At 39.8% G+C, this 25478-nt stretch overlaps 1 protein-coding gene and 1 long non-coding RNA gene across 2 annotated transcripts in view; one reads left to right on the top strand and one right to left on the bottom strand.

Annotated features, from left to right (window-relative positions):
* The window catches only part of LOC134352194 (AFG3-like protein 2), an 89255-nt gene that overhangs the window by 13787 nt on the left and 49990 nt on the right, over positions 1-25478 (top strand). Inside the window, exons 2-5 of the mRNA XM_063059481.1 lie at positions 8552-8645; positions 15783-15851; positions 16702-16814; positions 19202-19354. Coding sequence (XP_062915551.1) covers positions 8552-8645; positions 15783-15851; positions 16702-16814; positions 19202-19354 — 429 coding nt within the window. The remainder of the gene's footprint in view (positions 1-8551; positions 8646-15782; positions 15852-16701; positions 16815-19201; positions 19355-25478) is intronic.
* LOC134352202 (uncharacterized) overlaps positions 1-25478 on the bottom strand; it is an 85183-nt gene that overhangs the window by 29647 nt on the left and 30058 nt on the right. The gene's annotated exons all lie outside the window — the stretch shown is intronic.

The following is a 25478-nucleotide window of genomic DNA, read 5'->3' as shown; positions in this document are numbered from 1 at the left end:
AATGATGAATAGAATACCTGGCTTCAACATCTTTAAAATGTGTTTCCTGGACAAATGCAACATCAATTTGTTTACCTTTAACTTATGATAAAAATCTTTTTCCTCTTGATTGGATTTCCACACCCAAAAATATACATTGACCCGGATGGCTGAGTCTGGAATGCAAGAAAATGAAAACTCCCCAAAAAACCCTGTACTCTATCCCCATGCTCAATTACTACTCACAAACACTGCAAATGCTGCGCTCTCAAACAACAAGTAAACAACCAACATAACCCAAAAACATATTCCTGCCAGATTAACTAACAAATAAAAACAAACAGGCAGGATAAGCTCCACAAAGAAACAAAAAAGAAAAAGACACATGATATGGTCCGCAAAGTGCTGTGCCTGCTAGTAAGCCTAGCCCTAATCAGATCGCTTTAACCAGCTCCCCACTCACCTTGTTATACCTAAAAAGTTATCTCCACCTAATACTGTAATCATATCCTGTCTCTCAGTCAGTGTCAGCACTGCAGTTTTCCTGAATGAATTTCTGTGCTTCTGCAGCAGTAGTAAAGAACTTGTTTTTTCCTTTCCACGTGAAGCGTAGAATTGCTGGATAAGCGAGTGTGTACCTCACGTTGACTTTTTGCAGCATTTTCCGAGCCTTAGTAAATGCCCTCCGTTTTTCAGCCAATTCTCTGGACATATCTGGAAAGAAGGGAACTTTGCATCCCTCCCACTCAACTCCTCTCTTTGCTTTGGCCACTTGCAGCACTTTCTCTCTGGCCGAGGAGTGCAAGAATCAGCCTGGGAGGGTGATTCTCGTCTGGCCTAGGGGCCGAGGCCTGATGTGCTCTCTCAATCTCGAACTCTGCGTTCAGTTCGATGCCAAATCCTTTGGACATGATTCTTGCACACACTTTTCAGACCACCCGTTTCCGCACCCTCCTTTAGACCGATCAGCCTGACGTTGTTGCGTCTGCTTCTGTTCTCAAGCTCCTCGACACGGTTCCACGGAAGGTCCAAGCGTTTACTATGCTGCTTGCTGGCACCCACCAGTTGCACAGTGGTGTCCTCCACACTGGAGAGCCGACCCTTGGCTTCCGTCAGCCTCTCTTGAATGGCATTGACGGAGTTCTTCAGCTCCGTTGTCATTTCCTTAATCATAGATACATCAGCAGCCACCAGGAGTAGAGTGGAACTCATAGGACTAACCTCAGCCAGTAAATTCTCCATGTTGGAGCCTTGGTCCGTTTGTGTCATTAGTGTGGCTTGAGCTTCAGATTGTGGGCTCTGTCTTGTAGCCACACGGCTCGTTGTAGCGTTCTTAGAAGGTCTTGACATTGTACAGAGTTATCTCACAAAGTTGTTATTAGCACTTTTAGTGAAGAAAACAAACAGTTTCTAACTGCGGGACAGCCATATCTGGAGAAGGCGGGATAAATATGCTCTAATTAATCAAATTTCATGGTGGGTTGTCAGAGCTCCGCGAATGTGCGACCATCTTGCCCAGCGCCCACTTGACTCCTGGTTTAGTTTTCTTGATGCTCTGATGCTACACAAGGCCAGAGGAAGAGCTGTAGGCCATGGTACGCCTTCCTTATGATACTTAGTCATTGATTGATGGTTCCATTTATTTGTTTAACTTGTCTTGATTCTGGGTGATGTGGACAATGAAAAGATCATTCAGTGCTCATCAGTCCACATAATTCCTGGCAAGCTGACTCCTCCCTTGGAGGGTCAGACACCCTGAGCCAATAGGCTGGTCCTGGACTTATTTCCTGGCATAATTTACATATTATTTAATTATTTATGGTTTTATTTTGCTATATCTATACTCTATTCTTGGTTGGTACAACTGTAACAAAACCCAATTTCCCTCGGGATCAATAAAGTATGACTATGACTATGAAATATGTTCTTTGGTCAGAGTTGATGTAACATGGCAATCCCCATCTAGGAATATAGTCCTTGATCAGAGTTTTTCCTGTGTGATTACCTTGCTGGAATGGCTTCCTCCCATCTTGAAACCTTGTCCACTATTACCAGTACATCTGAGAATTCTAGACACTTTGTCAAAGAAATATAGGCCACTTGTAAATGTAAAAATGGATCATTTGGAGCAGAAGCACTCAATTATGGTAGCTTTGCTGTTCCAGAATACATTTTCTGGCATGTCATGCATCTTTCAAATGTTTGTCAAGCTTGTGCCCCGAATAATGGATTCCATCACCACTGGGAGAATTTGCCGATCATCTTTTGTACTCCAATGTGTCTTATGGAGTGTGTTTGCTGTGCCAGATAAGGAAGCAATGTAGTTGGAGTTACTAGCCTATAACTAGTACCATAGGCTAGTAGCCCCAACTATGTTGCTTCTTATCTCACATAGCAAATACACTCCACAGGACAACACATTGGAGTGCAAAATATAATACTCTGTCACTGTTTAACTTCCCACCATTCTCCATCCAGAACTATTTTTCCTGGTTAGAGCATTGAGCTTGCAGCTCTCCAATATCTTGTATAATCATCTGTGATACAGAGTTTAACTTTGTTTCTATAATTCCAGTTGTTGGGTTTACTGTATATGTTCTCGGTACATATTTCACTTCTTTTATTTCTTCCCGTGCTGTCTCTTCTGCAATTTCATCTGTGAATGCATTTCCACGGCTTTCCATTGTGGTCATTTTGGAGTAACGTTTACATTTTAATACGGCAATTTCTGATGGCAGTTGTATGACACCCTTAGGATCTTGTACCAGTTGGTCATTCTTGGTTGGGGTTCCTATAGTCATAGGAAATCTTCCTTGTCTCCATAAGTTTCCAAAATCATAAACAACACTAGAAGCATGCCAAGAATCAGTGTAGATATTAGCTGATCTTCCCTTTGCCGACTTCAGGCTTCAATCAAAGCTTTCAGTTCTGCCTCCTGGAACTTATCTGTATAAGTGGAACAAGTGCTACACATGCCCTTACACTTCCTCCCTTACCACCATTCAGGGCCCCAAACAGTCCTTCCAGGTGAGGCGACACTTTACCTGTGAGTCGGCTGGGGTGATATACTGCGTCCGGTGCTCCTGATGTGGCCTTTTATATATTGGTGAGACCCGACGCAGACTGGGAGACCGCTTTGCTGAACACCTACGCTCTGTCCGCCAGAGAAAGCAGGATCTCCCAGTGCCACACATTTTAATTCCACATCCCATTCCCATTCTGACATGTCTATCCATGGCCTCCTCTACTCTAAAGATGAAGCCACACTCTGGTTGGAGGAACAACACCTTATATTCCGTCTGGGCAGCCTCCAACCTGATGGCGTGAACATCGACTTCTCTAACTTCCGCTAATGCCCCACCTCCCCCTCGTACCCCATCTGTTACTTACTTTTATACACACATTCTTTCTCTCACTCTCCTTTTTCTCCCTCTGTCCCTCTGAATATCCCCCTTGCCCATCCTCTGGGTTCCCCCCTCTTGTCTTTCTTCCCGGACCTCCTGACCCATGATCCTCTCGTATCCTTTTTGCCAATCACCTGTCCAGCTCTTGGCTCCATCCCTCCCCCTCCTGTCTTCTCCTATCATTTTGGATCTCCCCCTCCCCCTCCAACTTTCAAATCTCTTACTCACTCTTCCTTCAGTTAGTCCTGACGAAGGGTCTCGGCCTGAAACATCGACTGCACCTCTTCCTAGAGATGCTACCTGGCCTGCTGCGTTCACCAGCAACTTTGATGTGTGTTGCTTTCAGTTCTGCCTGTTGCACAGAGGTACCAGAAGCCATGCTTCCTAATATCAACATTTCAGTACCATTTGAATTCCTTTCTTAATCATTGAAGAACCGTCATCATTGGCAGAGTAATAACCAACAGGACGCAGTTAGTCTCCATGTTCTCAAATTAAAACCACTATCGTGTTTCTCATTAACATGCAGGACAAATTACTTGTCTGTATCAAGATTCTTAATGCAGGTGATACACAATGTCACCTTTAAAATTTGAGACACTTTCAGTTGTTCTTCATTAAGAGTCATAGGGTTGTCTGAGCACTTACTGTTCCTCAGCAGATTGTGGAATGATTGAGCAATAATCAATGGATCTAACACTAGCTTGTCATTACATTGATCAACAATGATTTCATTCTCAGTCCTGTGTGTCTTCACTCCCTTGTCTTTATTGGAGCAAGCTGTGAAATACAGTGCCTATAAAAAGTATTCACTTCCCTTGGAATTTTTCATGTTTTACAACATTGAATCACTGTGAATTTAATTTGGCTTTTTTGTCACGTCAACAGAAAAAGACTCTTTTTGTGTCAAAGTGAAAATGGATCTCTATAAAGTGATCTAAATTAATTACAAATATAAAACACAAAATAATTGATTGCATAGTATTCACCCCCTTCAAGTCAGAATTTAGTACACACACCTTTGGCAGCAATTACAGCCTTGAGATGTAGATGAGTCTCCATCAGCTTTATACACCTGGATACTGCAATTTTTCCCCATTCTTCTTTACAAAAGTGCTCAAGCTCTGTCAGATTGCATGGGGATCATGAGTGAACAGCCCTTTTCAAGTCCAGCTGCAAATTCGAAATTGGATTGAGGTCTGGAGTCTGACTTGGCCACTCCAGGACATTAACTTTGTTTTTTTTAGCCTTTCCTGTGTAGCATTTGCTTTATACTTGGGGTCATTGCCTTGCTGGAAAACAAATCTTCTCTGAAGTCACAGTTCCCTTGCAGACTGCATCAGGTTTTCCTCCAGGATTTCCCTGTATTTTGCTACATTCATTTTACCCTCTACCTTCACTGGCCTTCCAGGACCGGCTGCAGTGAAGCATCAGCATGCTTCACGTTGTATTTTTGATGATGTATATAAGCCAAACATAGCATTTTAATCTGATGGCCAAAAAGCTCAATTTTAATTTCATCAGACCATAGAACCTTCTTCCAGCTGACTTTGGAGTCTCCCACATGCCTTCTGGCAAACTCTAGCCAGGATTTCATGTGAGATTTTTCAATAGTGGCTTTCTCTTTCAACTTGCCCATAAATCTGTGACTGGTGAAGCACCCAGGCAACAGTTTGTTGTATGTGCAGTCTCTCCCTTCTCAGCCACTGAAGCTTGTAACTCCTCCAGAGTTATTGTAGGTCTATTGGTGGCCTCCCTCAGTGGTCCCCTCCTTGCAGTCACTCGGTTTTTGAGGACTGCTAGTGCTAGGCAGATTTACAGCTGTGCCATATTCTTTCCATTCCTTGATGATTGATTTAACTGTACTCCAAGGGATATTCAGTCACTTAGAATGTTCTTCTATCTATCTCCTGACTTGTGCTTTTCAGTAACCTTTACGCGGAGCTGCTTGGAGTGTTCTTTTTGTTGAAACCTTACTTCTAATTATCACCTGTACCCGATGCAAGAACACAAGTACTACAGGAGATAAAGCAACTTCTTTATTAATAGCTTGCTACTGGAAAGAGAGTGCACTTCTCGGACACACACGGGATCCGTACCAGTGGTGGGGGTGTCTGTCTCTTCTCTCTTCTCTCTTCTCTCTTCTCTCTTCTCTCTTCTCTCTTCTCTCTTCTCTCTTCTCTCTTCTCTCTTCTCTCTTCTCTCTTCTCTCTTCTAGTTCCTCATTTTTTTTAGACAGTCTTACCACACTGTGCAAGGTGAAACAAGAATTACAAGGTCATATTGAACCTTTGTCTAACCTGAGGTTATTTTTAGGACTAGCTTACAAAGACAGAAAAGCGGAACCCAATTCACAAAACATAACTCCTGCAAAATTGTCAGTCTGAAAGCAACACAGGCAGACCACCCAGACAGAAGTCTGAGCAACCCCTCCTCACAAGGGTCCGAAAACCACCCCCCAACCCCTTCAACCCTTCAACATGTCATTTTGTCTTCATGGTGTAGTTTTTGCCAGGGTACTGACTTATCAGCAGTTGGACCTTCCAGATACAGGTGTAGTTTCACTACCATCAATTGAAACACCTTGACTGCACACAGGTCTCCATTTCACTAATTATGTGACTTCTAAAACCAATTGACTGCACCAGTGATGATTTGGTGTGTCATGTTAAAGAGTGTGAATACTTAAGTAATCAATTATTTTGTGTTTTATATTTGTAATTAATTTAGATCACTTAGTAGAATGTGTGGTGTGTGGCCAAGTGGACTAGTGGCTTTGGACTAGTGATCTGAAGGTTGTGGGTTTGAGCTTTGGCCGGGGCCACAAGGCTCGTGTCAGACTTTAATCTACCTTAGTAGAGATCTGTTTTCACTTTGACATGAAAGAGTCTTTTCTGTTCATTAGTGTAAAAAAACAAATTAAATCCACTGTGATTCAATGTTGTAAAACAATAAAATGTGAAAACTTCGCGGGGGTTGAATGCTTTTTACAGGCACTGTAGCTGTCAATCTTATTGTTTCATCACTCATTTTCATTTGAGATTCTTGAGACTGTGGTAGAGTCCATGTCATGTCCATCCTATAATTCTTCGGCATTCAGATGGTGTCGCTGTCTTGGAGGACTGTCTGATACAGGCTGTAATTCTCCAGCGTTTGGATGCTGGCAATGTATAGGGAGACTGTTTGATGTGAGCCGTAATTCTTCAGGTGAAACTTCAGAGGTGGGTGTTTTCCAGCATCAGCTGTAGCATCACTAGCAATGTCACTCAAAGCATCATTAGCAGGATCACCCACTTGAATTCATGGCTTTTCCATTTTGTTTTAGTTTGCTTTGAAACTCCATACATTGCACTTGTGTAAATTGAAATACTGTATTGTTCTTCTGTTTTGGTTAATGCAAAGATTTGCTCTTTAGACTTTTTATTGTCTCTGTCATACTGTTTTGTAGTTTATCGTAGGTTTTGTGTTTGTTTCAATTAGTAGAAGACTCCCTGTTAAACTTTCTCAATTGCTCACACATTCCATCAAACTGACCATGTGCTCTTATCTCTAAATCAGTAGCAGCCATTTTCTTGAATTTAATACATCCCTTCTTATTCTCAATAAACTTAGTTATGTTGGTATTTTTGTCTGGACTTTTTCAATAGTTTTATCCAACTGAAATGTTTTATTTGGGTAAGAGTTCTTATTAACTTTCACAACATTGGTAATCGTTTTGATTCAATTTTAATTTGTAGATGCTTTTATCAATTTGAGATCTAGAAATATTAATAGATTGTAACCAAATAGCAAGTAGATAATCTTCAAACAACCAAATAGATTGTAACCACATAGGCTGATCCTCCAAGGGGACTATAACCTTGTTCTAGGGTTTGGAGGCTTGCATACCTCAATGACCTGGAGAGCTATGTTGGCTGGAGTTGGGGCTTTATGCTTTGGCTCTAGGTAGGGTCACCCATGTCAAACAGGTCAAAGGGTAGAGGACAGACTAAGAGTAGTCCACCAGCCCTCCAGGTTTGGGGGTTCACCTCAGAGGTAACAATCCTGACTGGGAAAACAAAATTGTTATTGAAATAACAATGAAGAATCCTTCTACATCTGAGTGCAATGGTATTCCTAAGTCTCTACCTGGGACTTGTATGACTGACAGCAGTGAAAGCCAAGAGGAAGCTACTGACGTGATGAAGGAAATCCTGAATACTGCTAGGGATGGAGTACCTTCATTGTTGCCCTCAATGCCAGTGGCGTAATGGGCAGTAAGTAAGTACATAGGTTGATCCAACAAGCAAATAGATCGTAAAACCACTATTTTCATCGTGCCAAAATTCTTTTTTCCAGAACTTTTCCCTCTGACAATAGAGGATGTTGTTGAGTTGATAGAACAAAGAGAACAGGAACAGAGCAGTGGCCGAGGGCTTACTATTGAAGAGAGGATCTAAAGATGGTGCCTAGCACAAAACAGCTATTTTTATACCCAAAAGATAAGAAAATTCATAGATAAGAATAAACCAATTATAAAATACTTATTAAATACTCTGGTAAAATTAACTAATGAGACAATATTAGCCATTTAATGAAGGAACAACACTTCCAGAATTGTACTTTGCATAGACACAAGAGGCATATTAAATTGTTATGTATATAACGGCTACTTAAAATACAAGCAGATAATTGATTGTTAAATAGCAAAGAAAATGATGATTAAAATTCAACAGTTGGATCCAACAATACCAAATGATATTGGTTGATCTTGTCTGATTTGAGATGGAAAGAACACATGAAACGACAAACAAGAATTATATTGTGGTAGGAAAAAGTTATATTATCAGAAGTTACAGAATCAAAAGTATTTCTTGAATTCTATAAAGATCTCAAAATTTGAGCAGAGGGTATGAAGTGAAGCAGCACCACAGAAGTAGCTTCTTTGACCCACTGTGATCATGCCAAACATCAAACACCTTTCCGTTTCTCTAATGATCTACATTAAAGACAGAGGTTGAAATTATTTTGCCTTTTAAAATTGTAACCTCAATGTCTTAATACCACCATAGCACTAAATTGGTTTAATGTGAAAAAGCAAGCAAGTGTTATCTAGCTCTTTTAACGCTGTTTTTGTGACATTCTTGTTGCAATGGCTGGTTGAAGGATTAGTGCCATTTGTTTTGCAGTCTTCTGGTTGTACATTTAACTGTGTGGATGGGAACAGTCTGCTGACAAACGTGCTTGGTGTCTACAGACGCCTCTGCTCACGGCCTCCTAAAGGTACGGCATCTTGAGATTCTAATTATATATTATCATTTAATAACTAGTCTGTTTCTTTAAATGTCCAAAATGCTTTTTAATCTAGTCGCTCTGTAAAGCAAGAAAAAGAACTTACATTATTTTAAATGAGCCACTTAAGTACACTTCCTTGCATTCTAAACCTTTATTTTAGTATGGGACCAAATTGTTTAGAATCTGTTTTGACAGTAATGTAAGACACCTACTTTTTTAAAATTTGGAGACACAAGGGGCTTCAGATCTGGAAACTGGAGCAAAAAGATGCTAGAAGAATTCAGCAGGTCAAGCAGCATCTGTGGAAATATTAAGCTTAGTCAACATTTCATATCAAGGACCTTTAAGGCTGTGCATTGTACCAAGTCTTGTTAAGGTCAATGTAATGAGAAGTAATACAAAATATAGTGTAAACTGACAAGAATGAATTTGCAAATGCCCCAGAGCAGCAATAAGAACATTAGTGGAAGAGGATACAGGTGAAAGTGTGGGTGATGAGTCAAGCTGTATCTGGGAAGATGGCCAAGTTGTGATGAGATCCAGGGTTAACTGTCATGCCTATTCCCTTCATGGAGCATTTCTCTAATGGGAAATGCTGTCAAGCACAATTCTTTTAACTGAGGAACTGTGCCTGCAGTTTGAGTCCTTCTCAGAAAATGGTTCAATTCCCTCTGTCTTTCAGAATACTTACATCTATGATCACATCAACTATTAAGTATTTCAACTGGAATCTACTGTTTCAGTATTATTGGTATTCACTGGAATTGGCATTGTTGCAAATCTTGCAGTTCCTCATTCATTAGGGTGCCCCATGAGACTGCAGTAACTCTGTCACCCTGAGTAACAACTTTATCCAGTCCTTTTTGGGAAGCTGGTTGAGTGATGTCATTGCTGCTCACTGCTCCGCTCCCAAATGCCACAACGTTGCCATATGCCTCCAGCCATAACTTGTGCCATACTGTTCCTGGAAATGCTGGTGACCACCGTCTAGGATGCAGCGGTGTTAAAAATGGTTTTCATGATCACAGAATGGTACATTCACAGAATGATATGATTATATAATCAATGATGGCAATTGATAACATCAAAAGATGTTATAGTACACTTCACAGGGCGTGATTTTGTTCTTCAAGATTTCCTCATTGACTACTTATCTTGGCTGCTTAATTGTTTTTTCAGTCAAATGCTTGAAGTTGCATTGATAAAAAGCCTTGAAATTGTACTTTAATTTTTAGTCCATTAGCTTTGTAAGGGACTTTTGTGTTTGGAAGATTCGTTCTTTCCAAGGTCAACAATCTGAGAGTCTATTATTGTCCTTTAGATGGCCTGGGATATTATAAACACTTTACCTGATATTCAAGATTACTTTCTATGCAGTAATTCTTCATTGGGCAAAAATATGAAATAAACCACTGCTAGGAGAAGACATTGTTACATGTGTCTTGGCTTGCCTTCCGAATTAAAAACAGGTGCTCTTCAGAAAACCCATTTATTGCTGTTGAATTTTCTGGTAGACAAGCATGGATTTTGGTATACAGTGGTGCTAGAAAGTTTGTGAACCCTGTAGAATTTTCTCTTATTCTGGATAAATATGGCCTAAAATGTGATCAGATCTTCATGCAAGTCCTAAAACTAGATAAAGAAAACCCAACTAAATAAATAACACAGAAAAGATTATACCAGTTCATTTATTAATTGAGAAAAATGATCTAATATTACATGTATTTGCTGGGAAAAGTGTGTGAACCTCTGGAGTAATGTCTTCTACAAAAGCTATTTGGAGTCAGGTGTTCCAATCATTGAGATGAGATTGGAGGTGTGGGTTGTGGAGGTGCTCTGCTCTATTAAAAAAAGACACACATTCATTATGTGGACCATGCTTCAATCAAAACAATTTTCAGAGGACCTTTGAAGAAGAATTGTAGAGATGCATGAAGCTGGAAAAGGCTACAAAAGCATTTCTAAAGACATGAGTGTTCATCAGTCCACAGTGGAAGAAATTGTCTACGAATGGAGGAAACTCATTTCTGTTACTACTCTCCCTAGGAGTGGGCATCCTGCAAAGATCACACCAAGAGCACAATGTGCAATGCTGAAGGAGGTGAAAAACATCCCAAGGATAACAGCAAAAGACCTGCAGAAATCAGTAGAACTTGCTCAGGTCTCTGCTCATGTGTTCACTATAAGAAAAACACTGAACAAGAATGGTGTTCATGGAAGGACACCATGAAGGAAACCACTGCTCTCCAAAAATAAAACATTGCTGCAAGTCTCAAGTTTGCAAAAGACTGCCTAAATGCTCTACAATGCTTCTGGGACAAATATTCTGTGGGCAGATGAGACAAAAGTTGAACTTTTTGGCAGAAATACACATTGCTAAGTTTGGAGGAAAAAGGGTTCTGTACACCAACACCAAAATCCCATCCCAACTGAAGCATGGTAGAAGGAGCATCATGGTTTGAGGCTGCTTTGCTGCCTCGAGGCCTGGACAGCTTGCAGTCGTTGAGAGAACAATGAATTCAAAATTATGTCAAGACATTTTACAGGAGAATGTCAGGGTAGTAATCCGTCACCTGTAGCTTATTAGAAGTTGGATAATGCAACAAGACAATGATCCAAAAGACAAGAGTAAATCAAATACAGAATGGTTTAAAAAGAAGAAAATACGTGTTTTGAAATGGCTGAGTTCTGACCTTAATCCTATAGAAACATTGTGGAAGGACCTGAAGTGAGCAGTTCATTCAAGGAAGCCCACCAACATCCCAGAGCTGAAGCAGTTTCTAAGGAGGGATGGCCGAACGTTCCTTTAAGATGATGTGCACGACTGATCAACAGTTACTGGAAACTCTTGGTTGAAGTTATTGCTGTACAGGGGTGGGGGGGGGGGCAGGGTTCACACCACTTTTACTGAAAGCAAAAGTTCACATACTTTATCCAACAAATGCATGTAATATTAGATCATTTTCTCAATAAATAAATGAACAAGTGTAATGTTTTTTGTATTATTTATTTAATTGGGTTCTCTTTATCTAGGTCTAGGACTTGAGTGAAGATCTGATCACATTTTAGGTGATATGCAGAAATAGAGAAAATTCTACAGGGTTCACAAACTTTCTGCCACCTCTAAGATCTTGAGGCATTGCCCCCTAACTCAGCAGGAGTGACAAGTGGTCTCTGGTAGTTTTATATCCAGGCATATGTGGAAATGTGTGTGACAGCATTCCTTTTGTAAAGAAGCCTGTCTCATTTTCATTGAATATGAATTGAGGATAGCTGTCTTTCTTGCCTATCAACCTATTACTGTTACACATATCAAAGTTGCTGGTGAACGCAGCAGGCCAGGCAGCATCTCTAGGAAGAGGTACAGTTGACGTTTCAGGCCGAGACCCTTCGTCTGCGTTCACCAGCAACTTTGATGTGTGTTGCTTGAATTTCCAGCATCTGCAGAATTCCTGTTGTTAACCTATTACTGTTCACATTTTCACCACTGTTATGGATGTTGTGTACATTACTACTGTGTTTTAAATCTGAAGTCATTCACAACCAGCTGTAAGTTAATGTTGATCCTTTGACCTCCTGTTTACTGCTTGTGGGTGAATGTATTCCTGGCCACCTCTATGATAAGCTTAAAGGGATGCAGTAAAATATTCATTTGATCTCCTACCTGCTTCATCTTCTCCAACAATGGTCTCTTTGAGCAAGCTTAATTGTGTTGCATTAACTGACGTGATCCTGCTGGAAAATGTAATGTTATCAGGATTTTAAAAAAATTCTTCAATATGTCAAGGATGATTAATTGAAATCTTACTCAACATCCAGCCAATGCTTTTCTACTTCAAGCTGACTTATTAGTTTATTGTTTCTGTTTTTTGCTCATATCATGTAATTTAAGACTGACCTGTATTTACATCCTTTTGCTACACCTTCCCTATGGGTTTCACTCTGCATTGTTCTGTTTCATTGTGTGTAGTTATGTCATTGTAAGTTTAAAATCAGCTAGATAGCATTTATAGTTAGGCTGAAGTTCAAGGATTGCCTGTGAACCAGTTGTAAATACACAAAAAAATTACTGAATCGTCACTGACCAAACATGAATGATATAATACACTTATTACCCAATCAAACATGATCAAGATGCCTATCTTCAGCAACAGGGCTAAACTAATACTGTCAGCCATTAAATGTATTCCAGCCACAACCCCCACCTCCTTATTCTACTTTCTACCCCTTTCCTTTCCAGTTCTGATGGAAGTTTTTGACCTGAAATGTCAACTGTTTATGCCCCTTCATAGGTGCTGCCTGATATTGCTCAAGACTTCCAACATCTGCAGGATCCCTCGTGTTTAAAATTAAGCCAATTATTAGAGTTATAACTCCTAAATCCCCTAGGTCAAAATCCTGGAATTCTTTATCTAGCAGTGCTTTAAGAGGGCCTTTTACTTCAAACTAGAAAGGTTCACAAGGGCAGGTCTTCACCTCTCTGAAATTGAAAGAGGGTCATTTATGCAGTAGAATGGATTAATTCAAAATATAATAAAATATCCTTATTTTTCAGTTAACATTTTAGTAAATAATGAGCTATATTTATTGTTACTTAAATTCAAAATATCCTGGAATGAGAAACAATCCTGACATCTGTTGTGATGTCTATGGATTTGCTGGTCTTGCCTTTGGCATGGATCGTGTGCATAGGGAGTTTAACTGTTCAGGAGGGCCACGCCTAGTATAATTTCCACTCATTTAAAAAAATGCTTGATGTATCATAGTTTTCTGTTGCTAACATTCTATTGACTGTAAGATCACAGTGGTGCAGCCACAGGTTCACTGCTCCAGTGACTTCAAAGTCAAAGTAAATTTGTTATCAAAGTACTATATTCTACCTTGAAATTAATTTTCTTGCAGGCATTTACAGGAAAAAGAGTACAATAGAATTTATGAAAAATTATACATAAAGACTGACAAACAACCAATGTACAAAAGAAGACGAATTGTGCAAAAAAAAACTAATAGATTCTCAAACAAGAGAAAATCTGCAGATGCTGGAAATCTAAGCAACACACACAAAATGCTGGAGGAAACCAGCAGGCCAGGCAGCATCTATGGAAAAGAGGACTGCCTTCATACAATGCTTTCAATGATTGCATCCTCCAAATCTTCATTTTCATTGTAACATTCAAAATGATTGTCGATACCTTAATCCTTCATAGTTCCTAACTTGTTGAAGTAATGAAATTATTTCATTTTCATTCCTGGCCTTTCTGGCATCGCCAAGCCACAGTGAGCAAAACAGTTCTGAATTGTATCACTGCTTATTTCTTGCCACCTATCAGTGACAAAAATCACTGCTTGTGGAACACAAACACACGCAACTGACGCTGTTTAAAAACTGCTCATTCTAAGCATGGGTAGTGTTTTAATAGCTACACAAGTGCATATGACTGTATGCTGGTTAGAAACTTCTGCAACAGTGTCTTATCCCAATTAAACAGCATAGAGTCCCAAATAAGTGGTTGTCCTGATTATCTGATGGCTCAATTAACCAGAATCCACTTTACTGCAAGCATGAGTTATGATGTTTTTGAAAGTGAGATTGTAGGTTGTGGAATCAGTGCAGATTTGAGGTGAGTGAAGGTATCCTCATTGGTTCAGCTGCCTGATGGTTAAAGGGTAAAACTGCTCCTGACCCTGATAGTCTGAGACCTGAGGCTCTTGTATTTCCTGCCTGATAGTGGTAGTGAGAAGAGAGCATGGCTTGGGTGGTGGGGGTCCTTGATGAGGGGTGGTGCTTTCTTGTGGAAGCGCTCCTTATAAAAGTGCTCAATGTTGGGAAGGGCTTTCTGTAGACTTTTTCATTTCTGAGCATTGGTGTTTCCATTCCAGGCCATGAAGATGCTCTCCACTGTGCATCTATAGAAGTTTGTCAGAGTTTTAGATGACATGCCAAATGTATACAAAGAAATTAGAAGTATTGTTGTGCCTTCTTTGGGATGGCACCTGCTTACAGATCCCAGATAGGTCCTCTGAAATGATATCGCCAAGGAATTTAAAGTTGCTCTCCACCTCTGACCCCCTGATGAGGACTGGTTCATAGACCTCCAGTAGTTGATCATCAGTTTTGAGTTATGCTGATGTTGAGTGAGAAGTTGTTGTTCTGACACCATTCAGTCAGATTTTCAATCTCCCTCCTATATGCCGATTTCTCATGACCTTTGATTCAGCCAGCAACAGTGGTGTCAATGTCAAACTTAAATATGGCATTGGAGCTATACTTAACCACACAATCAAAGGCATTAAGTGAGCAGAGCACTGGGCTATATACAGAGTCTTGTGGTGCACCCTTGCTGATGGTGATTGTGGGGGAGATGTTGTTATCAACCTGCACTGATGGAGTCTGCAGGTGAGGAAATCGAGGATCCAGTTGCGCATCAAAGCCTAGGCCTTAGAGCTTAGTGATCACTTTCGAGGGGATGATAGGGTTGAACTTGTGTTCGATCTTAACTCCAGTGCAATTTGTGTGAGGTTTGCAATTCTTGCTGTGACTTCTCATGTTTCCCTAGGCACTCCAGTTTCTCCTAACTTCCAAAAAGATGTGGGTAGTAGAACCTGGGGAAGGGACAGCCGATAGGAAAGTGGGGAAAATAAAATTGTTTAGTGCATGATTAGGATGTTTAATAGTTGGCATGCACTTGGTGCATTAAAGCACATGATTTCATGCTGTATCTCTCTGACTCTGATACATTTGAAAGAAAAATCAACTTGGTTTTATGATATTGGTATAGATTATGGGACTCATAACCATGGGCATGCTGAATCATTGTACCCGACACACACACTTGTTTGGTTACCTTCCCATAAAAAGGTACCTAGCTGAAGCTTGGAGAGGTTCATTTGGGTAGATCACCAGCTTTGGGGGAAATAAGAGGGTTGAATGTATGTGGCAAAATGGATTAAATACAAAAGCAAATTATTAACATTCTAATTTCCAGTTACCAGTTCTATAAATGAGCTATATTTATTTCTATGTAATGGTGAGTCTTGAGGTTCAAAGTACATCCTATACATTTACAAAGATTTAGTTAAGTTTACACTTTGTATGGATTTTAAACTGACATTATTTTCCTGCAGGGTTTGAAAAATATTTTCCAAGCAAATCCAAAAAAGCAAATGAATCCAAAGGATCCTCTGAAGCAAAAGGTATGGGATTTGGCTTATTGCCATCATATCTAAATTTATAAATGACTTGCATTAATTTAGAATTTCTAATGATCATTCATTAACAGGGAAAACAGCAACTTTAGGATTAGTTTTCCAGTAATCTATGTTGAATATGTAATGCCCTAGTTCATATTTTTGATGTTATGTTGTATGTATTTCATGTTGGCAGTTCTATAAGAGCAGCTTGTTTGGGTTACTGTTGAAGATGAGAGATGAGGAGAAAGGTGTGCCATCCAATTAGGACGGTCGAATTAAGGGGAGGTTCCTCTGGTGAGGGACACTAAGGTTGAGCTTAGGCTTTTTTGTTCAGCAGAAGTTGAAGAGAGAAGGCGCTGGGGAGAACTGGTCTTAGCATATGATCCAGTGGGAGACCCGTTAGTTTGAGATGGTTTGCGAGCAATGTTCGGAAGGTGGTGTGGGTATTCACGCTGACTGAGGGCCCAGCACATGTGTGACAGAGAAGTTCAAGATGAAATCCAACTTGTGCACATTTTACTGTTTAATTAGAATGGGCCCTTTTTGTTAATTCTTTACTAATCCTTTACTTAAGTTAAGATTCATAAATATAATTCCTTTAATCGTATGCAGTGTACTACTGTGTTATTTCGTGGCACTAATTTTTAACAGGGTAGCAAATTACACAGCATCCATACAAACCGGGGTTTGGGCGGGGATCAAGCAGTCTCAATCTCGTGAGTTTGGTGGGACTTGAGAGTGTCTTCCCTGGACTTGCGCAGCCAAGGAAACCAGACTGTTTCAAATATCTGCACTACATGATGATTTAACCAATTAACAATGGCAACTGATAATGATCTGTTGAATATTTCAGAGTCAAAATCTGCAAATTCTCAGCGTCTTGGGAATAACGGGTCAGGTGGTGGAACTGGTGGAAGGAAAGGAGGCCGAAAAGATGAATCCACTTGGTGGGCCAGGTTACAGAAGGTAAGTGCTGCGAACTTTTGCCTTAATCCTGCTCTGCAAGGTTAAATTCCTGGAGTTCCTAACACTTCCTTCATTAAAAGTAAAATATTATTTTGGAAACATTCAGCTGATTGGGCAGTATCTGTGAAGGAAGGCAATGAGGCCACCTTTGAGTATTGCACACTTTTTTGGTTATCTGTTTTAGGAACTTTGAAGAACAACAGAGTCAAAGGGACTGGAATAGTATTCTGCATTGAAATAGCTGAATTCTTGGGATACATAATGGCAAAAAGCAATTGTTCAGCTATTATAAAATTATTATGCAAAACTCAGCAGTTATTATAGCCCACTGTTCACTTAACCTGCAATAAAATTTGGATTTGGTATCACTGAACATATTCATTATTGGAAATGGGAGCACTTAAGCTCTAATAAAGTACTTTAATCTCCTCTTTCAGAAATGGCAATTAAATTCAGTTCTCCAGAGAAGGAATACAGGAAATCAGCTAGGGTTCTTGCCCATGATGAATAACTGAAAGTTTTAACTATTTATACTATAGTTTTGTTTTTATTTAAGTGAGATAAGTTGCACAGAAACATTTCTTTTACAAATATGGAAATTAAAGAAAGATTGATATTATCAAGCAATATCTTGAAAACTCACTAATTGCTTATTAACACCTGTAGTGATTTTAAAGTTGGAGCATAGAATATAGAGCAGTAAGGTAGAGGGCAAAGCCTATGGCCCATAATATTGTGCCAAACTTACTAAACCAGTGACTCTTAATTAATCTAAATCCCTTTTCCATGGAAACTGCTGACTGGAGCAGTGCATGATGTGGGAGAGGAGTATTCAGATGCTGTTGCTACGGCCTTTGGCTTTCTCAGTTTGGAATGTCATACACTTGACTATGTTCCGGATGCTGACAGGAAACTTGTGTCTTCCATGTCTGTGGTGCTCTTCCTTCTTAAAGAAGCATAAAATTAGACCCATTTTTTTAAACCCTTGTGTAAGTGTCGTGGTGTAATACTACCCTTGATGGCAAATCAGTTCTTTACAAATATAACCATTAAATGGTACAAATCTGCTTCTTACTTCAAAGTCATATGAAATTGTTCCCCATGGTGAAATCTCATACTAATGTTAGTCTTGCGAGACCATGGATGTGTGCCTGGAAAGTCTTCACTCTCCAGGGTGCAGGCCTGGGTAAGGTTGTACGGAAGACTAGCAGTTGCCCATGCTGCAAGTCTCCCCTCTCCATGACACCAGTGTTATCCAAGGGAAGGGCATTAGGACCCATACAGCTTGGCACCAGTGTCGTTGCAGAGCAATGTGTGATTAAGTGCCTTGCTCAAGGACACAACACATTCCCTTGGCTGGGGCTCGAACTCACGACCTTCAGATCGTTAGTCCAATGCCTTAAACACTTGGTCACGTGCCCACTAATGTTAAAATGGGTAACAACAATAACTCCAAGCCTTGAATCAAGTATACATCAAAGTATGTATCAGGGATCAGTACCAACAGCCTAATGATCTCTAAAAATGGTAAATCAATGAAATTAAATTCCACTGAACATGTTGGAAGTGTCATTTAAATAAAAGTACAAATTTTCTTCCCAATAAATATTTGCCTTAAGAACTTTCAAATGCCTGTGCATGTTTTCCGTTTGCTTCCTATGCTAAATATGAAACAGATGGGTGCTTAGATTATATCCATGTTACAAGAGGCCATTTCATCTATATTAACAGCACAGTAGTCCAGCAGTTAGCATTTCTGCCTTAGTTCTAGGGGTCCAGGTTCAAACCTGACCTCGGATGTGTGGATTTCACAAGTTCTCCTCAAGTCATATCAAATATATGTCATGGTGAGACCTTGTGAACTCCACTTTCCCTCCCTGTCTCGTGCTGCTAGGTTAATTGCCTGCTATAAATTGCTCTTTTACCACAGATTAATGGAAAAAGAATCAAGGAAGGTTGACGGGCATGTAAAGAATAAACTAAGGTTACCGGGGGGGGAGGGGAAATAGGGCTGATGAGGCTGCTCTTCTGGAAGCTGGCATGGAAAAGATGGGCTGAATAGTTGCTTCCTTTGCAATAAATATGTATGTAAATATACCTCTATCAATAGTGTCAATGGCACTGCTTATCACATGAAGCACACCAGTGGTGTGAAGAAATGGGTTGAATTTCAAAAGTTCAAGGCATTAGGTAGAATTTTATTTTAAGACTGAATTCAATTGTGAATATCTGTAGTGTTTAGAATAGAAATCTATAGTGTGTGTTTTGTGCATTGGTTCAATAGTTAATATTTCAGCACAGCAGATATTTATCTCAGAAACACTGCATTTGGATGTGTTTGAATGCATGATCTATTTACATCTATTTAATAGCTCTTTGTTTTCTAGGGTGATATTCCCTGGGACGATAAGGAATTTCGATTTTACTTCATAGGAGGAGCAGCATTTTGGGCAACTGTTGCTTATTATGTTTTCTTCAGAAACGTTGGTAGAGAAGTTACATGGAAGGACTTTGTCAATAATTACCTTTCAAAAGGAATAGTAAGTGTTGAATTAGCATCTATGCCTTACTATTGTAAAATTTGTTGCACTATGTAAAATTCATAATTTGACATTTATCTGCCAAATACAGTCTAAAAATGTTTAATTTTCTTTCTTCTGAAATTCTACTTTATAATAGTTGTATAATTTGAAAATGGAATCATTAGATGTTTCTGATCTCCAAGTCAATTCTAGTTTTGAGGATCACATTCCAGATTCTCTATTTATTTGAAAAATATTTAAGAAATGTAGTTTCTCAATGTAACTCTTTTAAAACATTGCCAAGCATTTAAACGATACTAGAAATGATTACAACATTGATACCTTTTGTGAGCAATAACTGCAGTTAAGTAGCTTCAAGGTTGAAGATTCTGACTTTCTCAATTCTTTACTACAGAAAAGCTGCCACTTTGTGTCTATTTCAATTGGTTGAATAGAATCTTTATCTTTAATCTTTTTTAATGTTTACTATTTACTATGTGGGAAGTTTAGCCTCTCAAGTGTTCTAAGTTGAGTTAATTGGGTTAATTAATTTTAATGGTGTTTAATTCTGTTCTCAGGTGTTCTACAGGTATTTTAGATTATGAAGACACGCAATCCTCTTTTATTGTCATTTAGTAATGCATGCATTAAGAAATGATACAATATTTCCTCCAGTGTGATATCACAAAACACAGGACAGACCAAGACTGAAAAAACTAACAAAACCATATAATTATAACATATAGTTACAACAGTGCAACAATACCATAACTTGATGAAGAAGTCCATGAGCACAGTAAAAGTTCAAAGTCACTCAAATGTCCCACATCTCACGCAGACGGAGAGAAGGAAGAAAAACTCTCCCTGCCATACCGACCACGGTCCAACTCTGAGTCATCCGAGAACTTCGAGCTCTGATCAGCTGTCCAACACTGAGTACTGAGCGCCATCACTATCCGAACGATTCGACCTCCTTCTTGGTCGCCAACAGCAGGCAAAGCCAGGGATTTTGAGGCCTACCCTCCGAAAGATTCCCGACTGTGCAGTAACGACAGCAGCGAACAAGCGTTTCAGAAATTTTTCCAGATATTCCTCTGTGCTTTCATGTCCATCTTCATAAAATCAGAATTGTCCATGGCCCCTATTTAACAGATACGATATCATTTTTCATTGGAGGGCTGCGCACACATGGCGCGCTGCTTCTCTTCTCCTCCCGCCTAGGTATTGATTGTGTTCTCAAACTCATCAGGTGTCCTTCAAGGTGGTGGATATTATGTTATGGGTTTTTCAGAGTTCTGTAGATCCTGATATTTTTCTTGTTGGTTGATGGGTACCACTGTTTAAAAAAAGGAGCGAAAGAGAAAACTGGAGTGTACTGAGCAATTATCCAACTCCAGTGGTAGAGGAAAATGCTGCAATCCATAATGAAGGATGCAATAACAGAACACCCTCAAAAGAATGATGGAATTGAGCTGAACCAACATGGATTAATGGAAATGAATTATGTTTGACTAATTTTTTTGATTGACTTGACTTGTAGAGTAGAAAGAAGAAACCCCTAGATGTGGAGTGTTTGGATATTTGGAAGGTCATTCAGTAATGTTGATCATCAAGACTTAAGACATGTGGAACTGAGGATAACATACAGACATGGATTGAGAATTGGTTGTTAGAGATGAAGTAGAGTGGAAATAAACTGATCCTTCTCAGATTGGCAAACTGTGACTAGTGGAAAAAGGACCTCATGTTTTCCCTGTGTCTCTGATGAGTAAACTCTTCTTGGGTTCCAGCTGGGAAAAGGGATCGATTTTAACCGATGCTTCGATGACAAACTCTGCCATCATCATCAGGGATGTTTAGTCCAGTGGTATTTAAACTCCCGCCGTCTGTCTCTCTTGATTGGCTAGTCCTCATCCAATCAAGTTTCTGTTGTCCCACCTTGTTTACAATCAAATTCCATTTCTTAGAGCAAGGCCTTCATCTTTGTTATAATTCTTTTCCTCTAGTTCTATTTCAATGGCTCCCTTTACCAGGCAGTCCCAAAAGTCACTAGTGCGGCACTGTAGTTTTGTGCCGTCGAAGTCAATCTACGTTCACGGAATCCTGTAAGTGCCAGCCGCCCTGAGCCCCAGGTCATCTTTGACCCGTGTAAGCTGTGATTGGAGCTTCCTTACGGGTTTCTGGATGGTACTAATCCGGTATTTCTTCAGGATCCTGGCAATCCTTCCAGAAACATGGAAATATAGGGAAGACGGACAGCAGTGATGGGTTCCTCCTCGTTGTTAGGTTTCCTGGTTTTTCCATCAGCCCTTTTAAGGCCCTGATTGATTTCCTTCACTTTGTAGCCATTCTGTGGGAATATTGTGCATAATCGTCTTAGTTCATTGTGGAGACTCTCTGGATCTAAAATAGTTTTCACACTGTTAATCAAAATAGAAAGTCTTAATTTGTCCCGTACTAACCATGTCGCAACTGTGCTGCAGCTTCGAGACTTCAGTTCACACTGTAAAAAATGCCAGGTTGTGCAGGCGGTTCAAAAGCTCAACTCTGAAAGGGAGGTTATAGTCTATTGATTGCAGTGATTGTTTACCAGAAAAAAGTGTGATTAATTAAGTAGTTAATAGTTTTGTTTGTTGCCAGTAAGTTGGTGCTTCTGCTTGGTTTTTTTCACTCCAGGCAATGCAAACTCAGCCTATCCAATTTCTCCCCATAACTAAAGGCCTCCTATCCAGGTGAATCTCCTCTGCAGACTCTCCAGTGCAATCACATCCTTTCTATAATATGGGAAATATGGGATCATTCACTTTGCACATCAAAGAAAACCAAACTATAAACGGTGGGAGTCTGGGTGGTGTTAATGTTCTAAGGGACCTGGGTGAGTTTCTATACAAGTTAAGGCCAACAACCATGTGCAGAAAGGAATTTGGAAGGCAAACTCTATGTTTGCCTCTTACAAGAGGATTTGAATACAGGACTAAGGAAGTCTTGTTGCATATATATGAAACATTAGTGAAACTACAGTTGTATGTAGTTTTGGTCTAAGACCATAAGGCATAGGAGCAGAATTAGGACATTCAGCCCATTGAGTCCACTCTGTCATTCCATCATATTTACCCCCGTATCCAGTTCTTCTGCCTTCTCCCTGTAATCTTTCATACCCTTACTAATCAAGAATCTATCAACCTCCGCTTTAAGTACAGTGTATTCTAGTTAACTGCTACACACCAGGACCAGTACATTTTGACCCAATTAAGCAGCTTCCCCAATTAGCCAAAGTTTCATGGAAATAATTAAAAAGGTATTAAAAAAAAAGACAAACTACTATTTAACTGAGTAACAAATTATGTATTTAACTGAAATACAGAACTAATTAGAACATTATCAATACTACTGTACTATAAAACTATATTAATTCCTAATAGTTATTGATGGAGGAATTCAGCATGTTGCTGTAGTCTTTTGATTTACTGTAAATTAACAAAATCAGAGCAGACACATAGTGCAGATAATGGATGCCGTCATACAATGCTATCAATAATTGCAACCTCCAAATATTCATTTCCAATGTAACATTCAAGATGATTGTAGATATCTTCAGATTCTTAATTCCTAACTTGAAATTTTCACTCTAGGCCATTTCTGGCATCTCCAAGCTTAAATGCTTGAAACTGCAGTGAGCTAAACAGTTCTGAATTGTCGTACAGCTTATTTCTCACCAGCAATGGGTGACAGAAATCATTGCTTTTTGAACACAAGCACACACAACTGACACTATTTAAAGACTGTTCGCTGTACGCACATGGTAGTGTCTAACGGTCACACAAGTTCACATGTCTGAAGCTAGTTAGAACTGTTCAGCAACAATCTATTGCCCCAGTAAAGCGGCATCATGTCCCAAATAAGCAAAGGGAATCACGGTTATTTTCTTGATTAGTATTTGTTCTTTAAGAGTTTTCACAATAAAGCGGCTGCCCCGATTAACCAATGGCCCAATTAACTGGAATTCATTGTATGTCTAATGATTTGGCCTTCACAGCCACCTGTGACAATGAATTCTACAAATTCACCACCCTCTGGCTGAAGAAATTCCTCCTCATTTCTGTTCTAAAGGGACATCCTTCTATTCTGTGGTTGTGTCCTCTGGAACATCCTCACCCCATTCACATTACCTCGGCCTTTCAATATTCAATATGTTTCACGGAGATCCAGAGTCATCTACTGCGCCTCGTACATTAACCCTTTAATTCCTGGAATCATTCTCGTGACCCACCTCTGGAGCCTTTCCAATGCCAGCACATCTTTTTTTATATAAGGGGCCCAAAACTGCTCACAGTACTCTAAGTGTTGTCTGATCAATGCCTTATAAAACTTCAGCATTACATCTTTGTATTTATGTTCTGGAAGTCTGAAAAATTGCAAATGTCACTCCACTCTTCAAGAACGGAGAGAGGCAGAAGAAAGGAAACTATTGGCCCAGATAGTCTAACCTCAGTGGCTGGGAAGATGTTGGAGTTGATTATTAAGGATGAGGTCTCAGGGTACTTGGAGGCACATGATAAAATAGGCCGTAGTCAGCATGGTTTTTTCAAAGGAAAATCTTGCCTGACAAATATGTTGGAATTCTTTGAAGAAATAACAAGCAGAAGGATTGGTTGCTGTTGTGTCCTTGGATTTCAGAAGGCTTTTGACAAGGTGCCACACATGAGGCTGCTTAACAAGCTACAGATAAAGCAGTGGTTGATTGGCAGGAGGCAAAGAGTAGAAATCAAGGGATCCTTTTCTAGCTGGCAGGGGTCTCTGTTGGGACCGATTCTTTTTACGTTAACTGTTAATACAGTTGGCCCTCCTTATCCGTGGGGGATTGGTTCCGGGACCCCCCGCGGATACCAAAAAACGCGGATGCTCAAGTCTTTTATTTAACCCGTCTCAGTGCGGGTGGACTTCAGGACCCGGGGGAACTCCGGACCCACCGCCCGCGGCCGCTGCTGAATCTGCAGTGTTTCTGTTCCGTTGGTGGAAAACAGTTATGATTGAAAATAAAGTGGAAATAATAAAGCATTTGGAAAGAGGTGAAATGCCATCGGTCATTGGGAAAGCGTTAGGTTACAGTCAGTCAACGATCGGAACAATTTTAAAGGATGAAGTGAGAATAATGGAGCATGTGAAAGGCCCTGCCCGATGAAAGCTACAATTATTACTAAGCAGCGCAGTGGTTTAATTATTGAAATACATATGTTTCTTAAGTGTTTTATATGCATAGAAAGGTAAAATTTGTACTATATACTAAGACAAACATTTGACTAACTGACGCTAAATAATACCGGATGTACCTGTTCCGACTTGCGTACAAATCCGACTTAAAGACTGCCTGTACATTAAATCACCTCTAGATTACTTATAGTACCTAATACAATGTAAGTGCTATGTAAATAGTTGTTGTACTGTATTGTTTAGGGAATAATGACAAGAAAAAAAGTCTGTACATGCTCGAACAACAAGTGCTGGAGAGGAAACTTCCGGGTTTTTTTTTTATCTCGATCTGCGGTAACCTATGCACATCCTCCCGTATACTTTAAATCATCTCTAGATTACTTGTAATACCTAATACAATGTAAATGCTATGTAAAATAGTTGTTATACTGTATTGTTTAGGGAATAATGACAAGAAAAAAAGTCTGTACATGCTCAAACAACGAGTGCTGGGGAGAAAACTTCCGGGTTTTCCCAATCCGCGGTTGGTTGAATCCGCGTGAGCGGAACCCGTGGATAAGGAGGGCCGACTGTAATTTGAATGACGTAATTGATAGCTTTGTTGCAAAGTTTTTGCAGACAATATGAAAATAGTTGGAGGAGCAGGTAGTTTTGAGGAAGTAGAGAGACTACAGAAGGACTTAGACAGATTAGGAGAATGGGCAAAGAAGTGGCAGATGGAATACAGTGTTGTGAAGTGTATGGTTATGTTCTTTGGTAGAAGGAATGAAAGAGTTGACTATTTTCTAAATGGAAGGAAGGTACAAAAAACTGAGATGCAAAGAGACTTGGGAACCCTTGTGAAGGATTCCCTAAAGGTTAATTTTCAGGTTGAGTCTGCGGTGAGGAAAGCAAATGCAATGTTAACATTCATTTCCAGAGGACTAGAATA

Source organism: Mobula hypostoma, chromosome 1, assembly GCF_963921235.1.
Source record: "Mobula hypostoma chromosome 1, sMobHyp1.1, whole genome shotgun sequence".
NCBI classification, from domain to species: Eukaryota; Metazoa; Chordata; class Chondrichthyes; order Myliobatiformes; family Myliobatidae; genus Mobula; species Mobula hypostoma.
Note: the sequence above shows the minus strand (reverse complement) of the source record. Positions and strands in the feature narration are given on the sequence as shown.